Genomic DNA, 17657 nt, shown 5'->3' with positions numbered 1-17657 from the left:
GAATTTCCTCTTCTCTTTCCTCCCCCCGGGTTGTTCATTTTTCACATTCCTTGTAGGGGTTGTTTAAACATATAGACAAGGGGGCATGTGCCTTTCGTCCCAGCTACTCCAAAGACTGAGGCAAGAGGATCATTTGAACCCACGAGTTCAAGACCAGCCTGGGCAATCCGGTGAGAGCCCGACTCAAACAACAACAGTTGTGTGCCCAAGCCTGTCTCCTCCCTCTCTGAAGCATCTTCGTATGGAAGACATTTCAGTTTTACTGCAACCATGTCTCGTCATTTTTTTTCCATTTTGTTTAGTACTTTGGTTCTTCTATTTATTGTTCTTCCTTAACCTTTTGTTTAACCTACTCATTTTCCTTAATTAAGGATTGCTGTTATTTCTTCCCCATACACCATCAGTCTTCCTGAAACTGACCTTTATGTAGGGGTCAAGTTTGTGGGTCTCTTCACATTCGTTTCTTGTTTGTAGGTGTTTGTTTTTGAAAGGACGGCTACTGGCTCAGTCTTCATGGGGTCACTTGCAGGACCCATTTCCTTTCCTGGAAACTACTAATCTCCTATAGTGCCAAAGTTTAGCCCAAAGACTACTGTGGCAGTTTTGAGCCCATTTGTATGGCATTCTTACCATTCTCTGTTGACCTAGACTTCGGCACAGATTGTTGAAGTTGTGTGCAGTAATATGAACTTCCATGGGCCCAACAGCTCTGCATTTTCATTGTGTTCAGCCTTTTATTCCGCTTTCCCATCTGCAGCCATTTTCCCACAGCCTGAAAAACAATCTCTCATTAGAGATGCGAGAACAGTGTGTGGTGTGGAGAATTTCCTCGGTTTGTGTTGTCCTGAAAGCATTTCTCCCGAGCTTTGCTTCTTGGAGGATGCATTCACGGAGCACACGTCTCTAGGTCGGCCGTTCCTTTGTTCCATTGTCTCTTGATGAGCAAGGATGCTGTCATCACACAGCCCTCGGTTCCACTGCTGCATCTGTGAGGCAGTCTCGCCTGTTTAAAGATCATTTCCTGTGATTCTCTACAGTTCATCACACTCCCAAGTGAGAAGCTACCCTGTTCAGACTTCCAAGCATTCACAGAGTTCTTCCCCTTCCTTAATACTTTCTGTTCCAGAGAGTATTACCAGGCTATCTCATAAACATTGTGTCACCTCTCCCTTGCTCCCTCTTTCCCTTCTGGGACTCCAGGTGGCCGGATGCTGGACTTCCTCACTGAATCTGGTCCATTTCTCCCTCTTTTTTTCCCCTCTCTTTTCCTCTTGCATCACTTCGCTAGGGATTTATACCGTTCAGAAATTCTTTTCTCGATTCTGAAGACTTTATTGTCAGACTCATCCACTAAGGTCTGAATTTTTCTTACTATGTTTTCTTTTTCCAATGCTAAAATTTTATTCAATTCATTTAATAGTATTGCCTACCATCCTAATGTAAACTTATTTTTCCCATAAATGTGTGAACTTCTACAAAACATGCTGAGTAACTATCAGTAATAACTTGAAATGTGTTTTGTCATATAATTTAAAAACAGCTATTGTGCTCATTTAAAATGAGCTATTTTTGCATTTATTGGAGCGGCATGACAAAAATTACAGAAAGTCTCTGGTGAATTACAGACCATGAAATATAAAGTATATGCTTATCTTCTAACAGGAGGAGCAAATATTAAGTAAAATCTTCCACAAATGTATGTAAAATATAAACAACATTTGATGTTTTGATATCACATAGAAAATGCAATTATTACCAATAACTATAATAGTAACAATAAAAACAAGCTAGTATATATAAAATGGCTATTCTAAACTTGGAGTGGTCCTAAGCACTGTACATGGACAGTTTCATTCAAATTAATACTTCTGATACTTATTAATGCATATAAAATGTCTACACAGAGAGGTGGAAATATAAATACTCCTTCTTTTATCAGACACTTTAATAAAATCTTAAGGCAACTTTTTGTTGCTGATGTTGCTCCTATAATTTGTTCTCTCTGTTTATCACTAAGAGCTAACTATTTTCTATAAAATGCAAGTTTCATATTCTTACTGTTTTTGTTTTCCAAATTAAATTTGGTAAGTAATTACAGAAAAGAAACAAAAAAAAAACTACTACAGTCGAGATTTGTCTATTTTTTCCCCCTAAAGTTCAGCATACTATTTTTCAATGTTTTGTTTCATTGTTTTTCTGCTTTTTGCTTTTGGCTTATGTTGGGTTGCCTTCTCCCTAGCCTTCCTGTCTTGCTCCCCCTTAATGTACCTCTTCTTTCTCTTCTTCCTGCTTTCTCTCCTTCATCTCCATTTTTCACTCCCAGTTTTCATTTCCTCCTCTGTTGAAAATCTTTTACTGTCAAATAGCATCTGTTTTCCCGGTAAGACATCTAGAAATTGAGTATACTATTAAAACTATCATAACATAAGCACAAACATGCCGTCCTCGGTGAAAATAAAGTAAGCACAGTAGCCACACGCCAGTGGGCAGGGCACTTCCCAAGATGAATCCCAAAACTGGTAATATGGGGCTTGGCCATGATATGCATTACACCCCAGCGCCCAGTCTGGTTCATTGTGGAGGCCATAGGAATGGCAATCAAGAAGAAACCCAAGACGGACTCTGAGGACTCTTCACCATTTGCTTGGTCTATGGCTTCATGAGCTCAGGCCAAACTCCTTTGCCTTCTTCTTCAGCATATTCAGATGCTTGTTGTGTTGGCCCCGGTGCACAATTGCATATAAAAAGGGATGTGCGTCTAATATGTCCAGGTCTTGAGTGTGGAGTCACAGCGCAGCAGCTTAAAGGAAATGTCCCAAACACGCTGAATGTAATCAGCACAGTCGCCAATGCCAGTGTCATTTTGAATATTATAATTTTCCTTCTTTGCACCAACTTCCGATAGTCATACTTGCAATAAATTCATTTTCAGGACCCATCCATATGTTTCACCAATACCAATAAATAAAGGGTAAGATGCGTGTACTTTATCTAAATGAGTATTACGCCAATACTCATATTTTCCCTCCCTCATGCTCCAGTAGTCGTGATAAAGCTAGATTCCAGGTTTATTGATAAACTCTACTCCTCTTTGCATTCCAACCAGCGTCCACCATAAGCCGCAGCTTCTGTACGTCCCTGGCATCAAGGGCTGGGAGCGAGCACACAGCACCACAGGCGAAAGCAGACAGGCCTTCACGCTTCTCCTGGTGTATTTTCAGTTCTAGAGTACTCATTTGGGTCTTCTTTGGTTGTTTCTAGTTTCTTAGCATAGTCTAGTTCCTGTCCTTGGAATGTTTTTGCTTGTGGGATGACCTTAACAGCTGCAGCCGTGTTCCACTCCAGATGTTTACGTTGTCTTACCTTAACGAGCAGTTCATTACGTGTCAGGAAACATATTTTCAAAGTTTTTAATATTTTAATTGAATATATACATATTAATTGAATATATACACATATGTATATATTTACATATATATATATGGACGGTGGGGTGTGTGCACAGGTATATAATATGGATAGAAGCCAGAAAAGGGTGTCAGGTCCCTTGAAGCTTGAGTTACAGTTTATTGTGAGCCATCCTATACTCCAGTCCTGGGAACCAAACTCGGATCTTCTACAAGGGCAGTAGATCACTTAACCACTGAGCCATCTCCATCTCCCCAACCTCTTCAAAGTCTTTTTTATAAAAATCTCTTTCAGCCTAAGTTGATGTCATTTTCTTCCAGTGTTTCCACTCGCTTCTGCCAGGTGCTTGTGGACGCCAGTTCTTCAACACTACTCCCTTGTAATTGCTTAAACTGAGGTAGTCAAACCCGGAACTACAGTCGGAGTTTAACTCCCGGAAGCATTCATTCAGAGCACCACAGACAAGAGAGATAATTTGTGGCCGCAGTGCTTCTGGGTCCTCAAAAATACCATCCAAGCACAGAGGCTCTCAGGCCCCAGCCACAGTTGGCAGATTCGTTGGACAGGCACTGAACACCACCACTGGACATCCCTAACCCAGCTCTGTATCCTCTGCATGGGCAGCCTCTGGTTTTAGTCAGTAAAACAGTTCTGAGAAAACAGCCATCTCCATGTTGGAAGACTCTCTGACCATTTCTGTTCAGCATGAGGGGTATTCCAGATACCTTTGGCAAAGGAGACGAAAATACCCTCAGCGTCAGAGAGAAAGGAGGGGCTGTAAAAGTCGGGGTTGGAGGTCATGACCTGAGTCCTTGGGAGCTCACAGACTCTGGACCAACAACTAGGGAGCTTGCATGGGACCGACCTAGGCCCTCTGCATGTGTGTAACAGTTGTGTAGCTTGGTCTGTTTGTGGGCCTCTCCCCGGCACTTGAACTGGTTTTGGGAACCAATTCTCCATGTTAGATTACCTTGCCCAGCCTTTATGCAGGGGAAGGAGCCTGGTCCTACTTCAACTTGATGTTCCATGCTTTGCTGATGTCCATGGGAGACCTGCCCATTTCTGAATGAGGAGGAGGAGTGGATGCGGGGAAGTGTTGAAGGGAGTCTGGGTGAGGGGACAGGAGGAGAGGAGGGAGGGAAAATTGTGATCAGAATGTAAAATAAATGAAAAAATAATTAATAATTTTAAAAGAGAAAAAAGTACCCTCAGTGTCAACCTTACCTTCGGGCTACTTCCTCCAAACTCACAAGAATAACAGGAACCCCCAGACACTGAGAAATAGCCATGCTCCTGTTGAGATTCTAGCTACTACCTACGGTGTTAGAACTGAGACAGCAGGAGGCAAGAGGGATCAGCTTAACCATCTACATCTTTGTGAGAAAACTTTGAATGTTCAAAATATCTGATTATACCTTTTCAGTTTCTCCCTCTAGTCCTTAAACCCAGGTCACAGCCTCTTGACAACAGGCAAGCTCAAGCCGCCAGACCGGAGAAGCCTGCACACTCTCTCGAGGTGCTCTCAGTTGACTGTCGGCCTCTGGGAGCTGTGAGTGGCCTGGCCTCCCTCAGCCACCGGCCATGAGGCTGTCAGTAGAATGACAAACAGCGGTTGAGTGTTAATTCAGCACGGTTTGGGACTTTTCCTTCTCTCAGCCTCCGGAATGTCACTAGAACCATAAACAGCAGCTGAATATTAATTCACCGTGGCTGCTGCTTTCTGTCCCAGACCTGATCTCCTTCGGGAGTTAAACTTTCCGCTAAACACCAGCGACTCTCAACACATACTCACTGAAAGGTGAATTTAAGATGAAGTTTGTAGTGAAATAAAAGATTATATCCATTTTGATGCATGCTGATAAAGACATATAATAGGTATGATAAATACAAACATGTATGGTATTTATACGTAACTTTCACGAGGAAGATGATTACTTCCAATGGGGCAGTCCATTAATTAGCCATATTCTCAACTCCAAATTCAGCATGATCCTCATTCTGTCACCCATAAGCACGACGGATCTCCTAATTTCAGAGACTAATATATCTAGATCAGAGCTTCTCAGCTTGGGTGCTCTGGATGTTGTGATCATGACACAGAGACCTTCCCTCTACTGCCAGATGCTTGGCCGTGTCCCCACCTTCTTTCCCACCATGTGACTAGCATTCTCCCTGATCAAACTGTGACAATTAGATATGGTTGCAGACAGTGGCTGGCTGGCTGACTGCTTATGTTTTGCCTAGCTTCACATTTTCAGTCCGTCAGATCTTTGGGGTGTCTTCAGCAGAGCCCTGACAGGTCACAGAAACCAGAGAAGATAAATCTGAAGCAGCAAATGGAAAATGGTGTTTACCAAGTGCTCACCATGTAGAATGTGCCCACTACTGTAATAACATGTCCAAAACATTATCTTGCTTACTCCTGCCCCTAAAATAATCACAGTCAGATTGCGTCAAGAACTCACAATGTACCGGGCACTGCAGAACACAGATATTTTACATAAACTGGCTCGTTTAGCTGTAGCAGCAATTCCCTGTGTACCACACCATCATCATTCTCATTTTAGAACACTGAGGCTCAGAAAAGGAATATCCCTGAAGTCCGGCATTCCCCAAGTGAGTAGGTCTGCATTAAAATCGAAAACTCTTTACTTTATCTTGCTATCTCCTGAAGAAGAAACATCCAACACATGCTCTTGAGAGAGCACAGAAGACGAATTCAGAATACTGTGGCTCAGTCAAGTGCTGACTGCACAAGCATGGGGACCTGACTTTGATACCCAGAACTTCTAGAAGCAGCAGAATATGGTGTCCCGCATCTGTAATCCCAGCACTGGGGAGGAAAAGGTGGAGTTCACAGGCCAGCCAGCCTACTTTGTAAGTTCTAGGCCAGTGAGGGACCATATCTTAAAAATAAAGTAGACAGCTCCCAAAGAATAACATCTGGGGTCATCTTGTCTCCACACCATATATTTGTGTAGTTGGGCTTTCTTTGGGCCCCCAGCTCCCAAATAATGATACAGAGACTTTTTATTAGTTATAAAAGCTTGGCCTGAGCTTAAACTTGTTCCCAACTAGCTCTTAAAACTTAAATCAACCCATTTATATTAATCCACATTCTTCCATGTGGCTGGTCATGTCTCCTCCATACTGTATGTCATACCTATTCCATATCTTATTGGCGAATCCCCACCTCTTTGATTCTTCCCCCAAGTTCCTCTCTCTCCCTGGAAGTCCCTCCTATCATCTTCTGCTTAGCTATTGGTCATTTTTCCTGTTTGCCCAGCACTGGCTCTGTTACAGCCACCAATACTGTTTTTAACAATAAAGACTCAGGAGTCAGATGTTGGGGTAAAAGTCTGATAGTTCAGAGAGTCTGAGAAGCAACGAGCTGGTCTTCCTTTTTGGCCAGAGACCAAAAGAGAGCATCTCTCCAGCTATCCCAAGTCAAAAGGACCGTGAAGTTCCGGGTCCCTACCTACTCCTTCCTGTGCATCTCTCTATCCGTATTCCTAGCTCCTCCAATCCTCTCCATGGTTAATTCCAGGCAACTGGTTGCTGGCTATGCCCCTGATCCAAGGTTGATTTTATTAACCAAGTCTCGGGACTTCACAGTGTGATCAAATATCCTGCAAAGTATTTGTGTACACATGATTCTGTAAACTGACAAAGTTTAGACAGTTCACAGAAAAACTGAATTCTGGAACATCTGAGCTCATCTCTGTTCATGAATCAAGAAAGACTATAAGAAGATTGCACAGGGGCTGGAGAGATGGCTCAGAGGTTAAGAGCATTGCCTGCTCTTCCAAAGGTCCTGAGTTCAATTCCCAGAAACCACATGGTGGCTCACAACCATCTGTAATGGGGTCTGGTGCCCTCTTCTGGCCTGCAGGCATACACAAAGACAGAATATTGTATACATAATAAATAAATAAATAAACATTTTAAAAAAAAGATTGCATAGACCTTAATGCCTCTGAGTAGCAAGAAAGAAAAACGGGAAGAAGGAAGCTCTTCCTCCCTACCCCACCATCCCATCCCACCCCCTGCACCACAAAAAAACAAGTCAGCAACAGGGGTCCAGGTCAGATTATCTGACTCACTCTCAGTCAAATCAGCATGCTGCAAGGCTCTGTGGTATGAGTTTCTCTGGGTATTGATTGACCCATCCCAAGGTCCTAGATGTCTCTCTCTCTCTCAGGACATCTCTAGTGTCTTTAAAGTTTATTTTTGATTTGTGGTGATTGATGGTGACTGCCAGCAGGATCTAGAATCAACCTAGAGACAAGCCTCTGGACATCCCTATGAGGGACTGTCTAGATTAAATTAGACTCTAGGCATGTCTGTAGGGGAGTTTCTAGATTAGGAACCCTGAGATGAGAAGGCCTGTGTGTTGTGGACAGCACCATCCCGTGGGCTAAAGTCTTGGACTAATTAAAAAGGTGACAGCAAGCTCTGAACACAGACATCCCTCATTTTCTGCTTCCTGGCTGTGGATGCAACGCCATCAGCTGCCATTTTCCCTGCTGGAATAGATTGTTCCCTCAGACTGCGAGCCACAATCAACCCTTTCCTCCTTAGAATGCTTTTGTTGAGTGCTTGACCATATCAACAGGAACAGTAATGAATACACTGCTTCACGCTGGGCAGAAATGGTGCAATGTGTAAGCTCTCGGCAAGAATGACCAAAGTGAACCTCTCTGGAAAGAGGCAAAATGGTGGAGGAGATGGTCATACTCAGCAAAGCCTGCCTTGTTCTTGCTTTGCTCAAACACTTCCAACGGTCCTGCTTGGCAAGTCCAAAGTCCGCTGAAAGCCCAGACGGAACACATGTAAACTTCATGCGGGAGGACCTGTCCTTCAAAGGTGGTCCATGAGGAGGGCTCTCAGAAGGGGAAAGAAAAGGAGGTCCCGGTTTATGCTTTCAACACCTCTGTCCCTCACAAGTGTGTGGAACTCACAAGTTCCAAATAGCACAAGGCTTCCTGACTTCAAAACCAAGATCATTTTGTTCACATGAGTGATTTTGTTTGTTTAAGTCAGAACACATGGACTAAGGTACCCTGGGAGCTGATGAGCTTTTTAGACCAAGATTCCGACGTGCCTCTGTGATGGTCCATCTTTTCAGAAAGGCTTTAGACACTCTCCTCTTCCATCTCACCAACCCACTCTTGTTGTATTATCTTTCTAACATCTGTCCTGCATTGTTCATATTTTTGACATCTGCATATTGCCACCTATATTGGCCCCATATTTATTGGACTCAATGAGTATTTGGATTTCACTAAACATCTAACCTCTTCTTGAAATAAAATAGCTCCTTTCTTATAAAATAGAAAATAAAACACAAGACTTCCTTGAAGTCCCAAGGAACCGATGGTGCCTCCCCATCACTGCAAAAGAAAAAGCCGAGGCAGACAGTGAGGTTATTCAGCCAGATCCTGCCCCTATTGCTGGCCCCATCTTTCATCTTGAGGATGACGGCCTGTCTCTCTGCTTCACATGAGCCTAGTGAAGCATATCTAGAAACACGACAGGTAGGGTTTTTTTTTTAACTTCCTGTCTATCATGAGAATGGAAATAACTCTGTTGACATAGAAGGTCCTGGAAGTGAGGCAAAAGGAAGGAAAATTCAGTTGTGTTCCAAAAAACTGGAGAGAAGATGTGACTGCTGGGTCTTTATTGACCACATAAGGGAAGAAGCAACCAGGAGATACTAAAGATCAAATTTCCACAGCAAGAAGGTTACACCATGGATGTCCTCTGTGATTTTCATTACTAATGAGAAGTTTCTGCCATTCAGAAATCAGAGGGACTAGGGAAAAAAGCCAGTTTTACTAACAAAACTCCAGGTTAAGCAGAGACTGTTATGGGCTGGTGAGATGGCTCAGTGGTTAAAAGGACTGACTGCTCTTCCAGAGGTCCTGAGTTCAACTCCCAGCACCAATATAGTAACTTGAGTTCCAGTGTCCCCTCCTGCTGTGTAGCTGAACTTGCAGACAAAAGATTAAAAAATGAATCTTAAGAAAAGGGGTTGGGGTGGGGGGAAGAGACAATTAAACCAACTCTTAATGATTTATCCATAGATGAGTCCATATCTCAAATCTCGTCAGTGTTTGTCCCCAAATGAGATATTTTTGTCACATCCTCTCCTTTGCGGAAGAGAAAGTGAAATGGTTGTAAGAGCCAGAGGTGGGAGGTGACTCCAGGTAAACTCCTTCCTGGATACAACAGGAGGGCTGCACATATGAGCTCACAGCACTCGAGACAATATACATAAGACCTGGGAAAGCTCAAAACAGGCAAAATCCCAACATGGGGTCAGGCAGTAGGTCACAAAGTTCCCATCCCCTGGGGGAACTATGGGATTGACAACTGCTGAGATAGGGAGAGTTAGTTCCCTTTAAGGGTGTGGCTCTGGCCAGCTGACCGTCCAAGAGTATATACCTGGCACTAATTGGACTTTGCTTTTGTTGAATGAGGGCGTTGTTGAAAACTCCATGCATTTCAGATGCAAAGGACCCTGAGCGAGAATTCACCTGAAAGCTTCCTGAGGACTAGGCTTCCTGGTACCGGAAAACACCAGGCAACCTTCCAAAGGAGAGAAATAATCAACAATTCTGCCCAACTATGAGCCGCAACAATGACCAGCAAGGCTTGATAACCCTAAGAATGCATTAGTGGTGCACATACCTGGGTGATAACCAGAAGCTCTCTAAAGGGACGCAAGATCCACACAGCAAGGAGGAAACTAGTGAAAACATGGAGCATCATCCATAGCAGGACTCTAAACATTTGTCCTTAAAGCCACAGACAAGTGTAGCCCTCATCCCTCATCACGGAAACTTCACTACGCAACAGATGGAGACCATTACAGAAAACCACAACCAATCATAACGAAGAGTTGTGGACCCCAGTCCCAATGGATACATCTACCAAACAATTCCTACACCCAAGGCTCAGAAGATGGGGCAGGAAGATTGTAGGAAGTCAGAGGATCAGGGAGTCTGCTTTGAGATTGTGTCTCCTAGGAATATCAAAATCTGCATCCATGAAGTCCCACCAACACAGCTGCCCAAAGATGAGCTGACCAAGGACAGCAACACACATGCTAACATAGACGGTAAAAGACTATGGGGCCTCAACCTTAAATAAAGAACTACAGGCAGTTAAGGGATGCTGAGAGTGGGAGAAATAGTCTAACCCAGGGAAGAGCATATACATGTAACAATAACTAATGAAAAAAGATGTCATACATTTGAAAGAGACCAAGGAGGGGAAATGTGTTATATATATATATATATATATATATATATATATATATATATATATATATACATATATATATACATATACATATACATATATGTGTGTGTATATATACATATACATATATGTGTGTGTGTGTATATATACATATATGTGTGTGTGTATATATACATATACATATATATTGGTTTTTTGACAGGCTTTCTCTGTGGCTTTGGAGCCTGTCCTGGAACTAGCTCTGTAGACCAGGCTGGTCTCGAACTCACAGAGATCCGCCTGCCTCTGCCTCCCGAGTGCTGGGATTAAAGGCGTGTGCCACCATCGCCCGGCTTATAATTATATTATAATCTCAAAAAATAAGAGAAGTAATTAAAAAGATGAGGAGTCAAAGTTAGATGAGTTTTGAGTAGGGAATGGGTCTGGGAGGATTTGAAGAATGGGAGTAACTATGCTAAAAATATAATGCATAAAAATCTGAAAAAATATAAAATATGATATAAATAAAATGAAAAAATAAGAGACCACTAAGGTTGGGGAGACAGCTCGGTCAGGAAAGGGCTTGCCATGCAAGCTCAAGGACCTGAGTTCAGTTCACATAAACGTGGTGCACCTGCATTGACAGTGGAGACAGGAGAATCCCGGGGACTTGCTAGCCAGCAGGTCTAGACTATCAGTGAGTTCCAGGTTCCTTGAGAGACCCTGGCACCAAAAAAAATTGTAGAAAATGATTAGAAAGACATACAACATCAATCTTTGGCCTCCACATACAAGGATATGCACATGTGCACACAAACCAATATATACACAAATAGATGTACATGTACACACACACACACAAAGTAGGTTCCTCAATTTTCTGCTGACTGGCAATCTGGAAGATTAGTGCATCCTCCTGGTAACAGTATTTACATACTTTGATCACTACCTTTCTGTTATATATCATTCACAATCTAAAAGTTAAACCTTTCCAATCCCATCCATACCCACTAAATAAAATAATTGCCTAAAAAGGATGAGGTCTTTATTCTCATGATCATGTTATAATTTCTAAATTAAGTGAAGATTGTATAGTAGTCAGATATAATTTGTTGAACCGTGTTCTGTGTATTCTAGATCACTCACATAAAATGACCCCGCAAATACACGATGAAGGCAGGTGATAATTAAGTCATGGTTCCTTGTTCTGCCCACTTCTGTAGCAAGCATCTGGGTACAGCACAGTAGCTAAATCTTTGCTTCGAATCCATACTCACTTCCGGAGAATACACGGGACTAAAGCTGGAACACCAGAAGTAAACACCCACATCCTAAGGTAGAATCCGGTTCACCGCACATCTCCAAAGGCCACAAGGCAAGGTGACCCTGTCAGAATCCCGCAGCTGTTCAGCCCTCTTTAGAACTTCCGTAACTTAGTATGTGGCACTCGGTTAAAGACTTCAGAAAAGCATGTGGGAAAATGTGATATTCTAGTAGGAAAATGTGCTAATAAAAATTTATGGAAGCCTTATGCATATTCATCATCTAATTCTGAAAGATAGCTGCCGGGAAGTCTCGATTAACCTCATTACGGAGATGAAATTGGTTCTGTGGACCACGTGCCTATAGCCACCGGACCACATGAACTCAAGTCAGGAACTTGTTATACAACCTCATTCATTCCTTATCACAAGGGATCTGTCGACAAGAAAAAGAAATGAACAGCTGATATATGGTAGAGTTCTCATGGGCAGAAACAGAAAGGGGCAGATAACCACATCGGGTGGACTCAGAGCACCCCAGACTCTTGCCACTCACATCTGTATGTTGCCCCTGTGTGTGCCCCTGGCACAGAGTACCTAAGGGTGAGCGTGTGCGGAATGCAGTCAGATCATACCCACACCTCTCAGGCCCTGTCAGCTTTAAACTGGAATAAGAAGCTCCTGTGTTACAACTTTGCCAGATGGTCTCAGAGCTACTTTATATCTTGTTTTGTTTGGAAGAATCTTACCTAGTGACAGAATTATTGTCATTTGCCTGACAGATGTTTCTAAAAAAAAAAAAAAAAAAAGTTGAATTGATTCACCATAGCAAAAGAAAATAAAGAAAAGCTCCATTTTTTTAATGGCTGCCATATTTTATTTTACTTCCATGTAAGCACAAAAACATACCAAGACCCGATACCTTTATGATACAGATTGGCTCTGCCTGCATCTGGCCATAGAAGGCTTATCTGTGTTCACTTTGCTTTGTTGTTGTTAAAATTGTTTGCTTCAAGAAATATTGCCTAAAACTCTTGAAGCCCTGATCTGCATGAACAGCTCTGCGATGAAAAGAGAGTCCCATGACCGCCTGAAAGGTACCATCCCGCTGGCCAAACCCTTAGCCCTTTATCACGCCGAATTATCACTTTCTCTGGAGATACTCTCAGCCTTCTTCCCCACCCCAGCCCCAGGCTGAGTCCAGCACTCTACTGGGTTCACGCGTGTCCGTGAATGGGCACTGACTCACAGCTGGTCACGTTTTAAAGTGTGTTGACTCCATCTCTGCGACAGGAGCGTCATATTAAGCATGGTGAGAGGTGTGTTCATCCTTTTCACGCCATTGTGACACGGTGCTGTCATCTACAGCGTTCGTGCTTGAGAGTCAGGCAATCGAGTCACCAAAATAAAATAAAATCCTGTGTACCTGCACTTGCTCGTGCACACACTCAGGGCTCTGAGTCAGGATATAAGACACTGGGCTGCATTCAGAGCTCATCCTCGGCCCCATGCCAAAGCACTGCCAGAATGCTCATCTTCCATTCTTTTTTTTGTTGTTGTTGTTGTTGTTGTTTTTCGAGACAGGGTTTCTCTGTGGTTTTGGAGCCTGTCCTGGAACTAGCTCTTGTAGACCAGGCTGGTCTCGAACTCACAGAGATCCGCCTGCCTCTGCCTCCCGAGTGCTGGGATTAAAGGCGTGCGCCACCGCCGCCCGGCTTCATCTTCCATTCTTAACTAATCAGAGAAACTTCTGCTATTTAGAAACCTCAAAAACCCCATGGTTACAGCTACACAAGTTCCTGGTGCTGCTGCTAAGTCAGAGAAGAAGAAAAAAACTGTTCCAGAGAAACAAGGCTGCACTAGCTGAAACTTAACTTGTTTGTAATTTTCTCCCTGAGATTTATAGATGGAAATCTCTCCCAGATTCCAGAGTCCCACTCCAGATCTCATGCCAGTGCATACGTACTACCCACAAGCTGCCTCCTATGACGGTGTGAAAAAAGAGGGAGAGAGGTAGAAGGGACAGAACACAAGAGATCTCTGTGAGATGAGCCAATCAAAACAGCGCCGGGTCCTCAGGACAGAGAGTGCACTCTGATGCCATCCTGCTTGCTGTTCCCTGGCTGCCAGGAAGATGCTCGTTTGGCAAGCGGAGGCTGTTCCTTTCCTCACAGGCCTCTCTGCTCAGCATCTCTGAATTCTCCAAGATCCACCAAAGCTGTAGCTGGCTTTTGTTTGTTTTTTTTTTTTTACTTGATTTGGGGTTTTTGTTTTGCTTTTTTATGATAGTAACAAGATGCCCAAGGTAGCTTGGTTGAATATCATGTAGTCAAAACAAATATATTTTCATAAATGACTCTTCTATACTGGCATTGTGTTAATTACGTTTCCTTTTGTTGTGACAAAATTCCTGACAAAAGTGACCTAAGGAAGGATGGACCTGCAGCCTGGGGTCACGGTGTGGGTCACAGTTAGGGGTGGCACCGTCGGTTGTGGGCAGAGGGAGTAAGGGGCTCATCACATTGAAGCCACAGTCAGGAAGCAGAGAGAACTGGAGAGTTACGCTCAGCTCCCATTTTTTTCATTCAGTCTGGCACCCCAGCCAAGGGACACATGCCACCTACCTTCCATGTTACTGCCTCCTGAGGTAGACCTTTCTGGAAACACTGCCACAGACATTCCCACAAGTGTTTCCATAGTGACCCTAAATCCAGTCAAGTTGACAATTGACTAACCATCACAGTATGTTATAGCAATGTTTTATATCATGCGGGCAGACAAAACTCAGGAAGATTTTCCCTCTGAGCCCCTGGACAAGTATGCTTGGGAGGAGGGAATTAAGACTCACCACTCTTAGCGATAGCAAGAAGTACTACTTACTTTTTCTACATATGTGATGTGAGATTGTTATATCAAACAAACAATTCATAATCAGATTTTAATCAACAGCTAAGTAATTTATAGATGAGTTACTAAGGCAAACTTTATCTAGGAATCCCGAAACATCGCTTTTATCAGTATGTGCCCTCTCTGGTCTTGGGAGACCTTAGTTTAAATATACAAAAGTGAACCACCATGACTGTCTCTCAGATAAAGCTAGGTTGACTACTATCTGCCTGGCTCTCTTGGTGACTCTCCACCTTGCTCTTCACAGTGTTCCTATATCCCTAAGTGTGGAAACAACTTTGAAGAGTCTATGTCCCTGGTGAGTGTCGTCATGGAGAACTTCAGGAGACACCAACACTTCCCCTGCTATTCTGACCCGGAAGGAAACCAGAAGAGTGTCATCCTGACCAAACTCTACAGCTCCAACGTGCTGTTCCATTCTCTCTTCTGGCCCACGTGTATGATGGCTGGGGGCGTGGCAATTGTTGCCATGGTGAAACTCACTCAGTACCTCTCCCTGCTCTGTGAGAGGATCCAACGGATCAATAGATAAAAGAAAAATCATGGATAAGATATTTTTCTTTAAAGCTCAAATACTGTTTTCTTTCATTCTTCACCAAAGAACCTTAAGTTTTTAACGTGCAGTCTGTTATGGGTTCCTTACTGTATTATTATTCTAAGTAGAGCAATAACGCAGATGCTGTCTTATATGCAAACATGATGTCATTATTATTCAGGAGAATTAACTGTTCTTTGTCAGTCGGTGGTTTCATTATCTTGTTTTGATGCTGGAACTAGTCAGTCCTCTTTCCACCAGAATAGGGCTCAGCTACTCATCGCTAAGTCTTGTGGCAGAATGGAGGCACTGTCCACGTGACAAGGTCTGTGTTCTGAGTTTCTAGACCTCTTGAAGACCAGATTTTTCTTCATTTGTTGTTTACTAAAGCTACAGCCAAAAACGTGGGTTTTTTTTCTTATTCTATATCGAGTCCTGTAGCAAGGGTGGTTTCCTGACTAAAGCATGTTAAAAATTTTTTTTATTTTTACTATAGTGTTGTAATGAAGAGAGGAAGTCAGATTCTTTTCTTCCATTACTTTTTATTCGCTACTTCAGATTTTTAAAATGATCTCCAGCTCTATAATGTCTTCCGAACAGAGCCCTTTTCCATCTATGACCCTGCTACTGTGTGGGAGACAAAGGTCAAGGTGAGTTTGCTCCTGCTGAACTGACTGGGTGTCGGGAGGTATTCCACGGCAATGCAGAAAAGTCTCAGCTGCAAAGATACTTATGTGAAATCTTAACTCCATTTCCTCTGGTCTGTTAGAGGCCAACGTTAATGTGGTAAAGACTGGTGAGTTCATTGCAATGGGTGAGTCTCCTACGGCAAATTACAGTGTTGTAATTTACTATGTGGGGATTTATGTTTCAGTGATTGAATGTATAGTCTCCTGAAAACTGTTGCCTGTTGGAGTTTTAAAGCTACGTGTGCAGAATCTTTGTCTCCTCTACATATTTTATTTTTCTATTCACTATTCCCTTTTTTGTTGTATATTTTATATGCAGAACAGACATTTTCCTAACACGCGTTTGAACTGAACAACAGAGTTAAAGGAAGCCTTTCTCCACACTGATGTTTACTCGTTCTGTTGGCGGGGAGGGGGGGATGAGGGGTTGGTTTTCAATAAAGACATTCCATCCTTTATTTGATATCAGTATCTAAGAAGACAAACATCTATCTTTCTCATCTATATTTAAGTACCTTTTGTAACATAGTATTGATGTTTTTTAGGTAATTGCAAATTTCACAAGTCATTTGTGGGATGGAAGGTGAAAGTAATGTGGGGAGCAGAACGGTGTAATTCATAGTTTGACTTTTCATAAGCAAGTAAACGCCTAGGGTGTACTCAGGACTTCAAACGTGTGATTAAAAATTTTTAAGACCAATTCAATCACCAGATTCAAATACTTCTTGCATTCAAAACAGATATGCCTGTGGCCGTTTGAACAATTCTAATTACTATATTTGAAGACATCTTATTAGACTATAAAGAAAATCCCTTTTTCTGACACCTAACGTAATATGTAATATCATAAACATTTGCAAAACACCGCAGAAAATTACTTATTTCTACTTCTTTCTTTAAAATGTATTTGTCAAGATGGGCGAGGAATCTTCAGGACCGTGGGGCTGAAGTTTGCAACCTTAAATGTTCCCCAGGCTTCCCTTCAAGGGATCCACGGGTGGAACACACATGACGTGTATTATTTTTATCTTCTTTAGATTGTTTTCACTAAACAACCTAAGGCCTGGGGCTGTATTTCAAAAGTAAAACACTTGCCTTACCTGCAGGATACTCTAGGTTCAATCCGCAGTACTGAAAAAGAGAAAAAAAAAATCCCAGTTGTTGGGTTAGATAAGAATGTAGAAAAACAAAACCAAAAAAAAGCAAAAACAAAAAAACACAAACAGCGTCAAAAGGTGTTGACTAGGACCTTCGTGGATGTCAATCCAGCATCAACACCTGTAAACTACCTTAGCCGCAAGCACACCTGGATGCTTGCTCTCAGAGTGGAAGACCCAGGAGTAAACACATGTTAGATGCCTTGCACCTGTTACCTATTTGTTCTTCGTAACAACTCTATTGGAAGATCATTATGGCCTTGGCCTACGGATCTTAAACAACTTCCCTACAAATTTCAGTGATCATGGAAAGTGGTGGAAAGACTCGTTGTGCAGTTTTTCCACCGTGGAAGCCATTACTGTGGCTTTGGCATCTTTTAAATTAACCCTGAGGAGTTCTGAGGTCTTGAAAGGATCATAGAAATGACATAGCAAGAGAATTAAATGGGGAGAC

General features: G+C 42.6%; 1 protein-coding gene across 1 annotated transcript in view; it reads left to right on the top strand.

The window, feature by feature from the left end:
• The window catches only part of Kcnmb2 (potassium calcium-activated channel subfamily M regulatory beta subunit 2), a 248816-nt gene extending 232070 nt beyond the window's left edge, over window positions 1–16746 (top strand). Inside the window, exon 5 of the mRNA XM_075950490.1 lies at window positions 15070–16746. Within this exon, the coding sequence (XP_075806605.1) occupies window positions 15070–15354 (285 nt within the window). The 3' untranslated portion in view covers window positions 15355–16746. The remainder of the gene's footprint in view (window positions 1–15069) is intronic.
• The last annotated feature ends 911 nt before the right edge of the window (window positions 16747–17657 follow it).

This window comes from Microtus pennsylvanicus, chromosome 16, assembly GCF_037038515.1.
Source record: "Microtus pennsylvanicus isolate mMicPen1 chromosome 16, mMicPen1.hap1, whole genome shotgun sequence".
Lineage (NCBI taxonomy): Eukaryota > Metazoa > Chordata > Mammalia > Rodentia > Cricetidae > Microtus > Microtus pennsylvanicus.
This window is presented reverse-complemented; position numbering and strand designations above follow the sequence as displayed.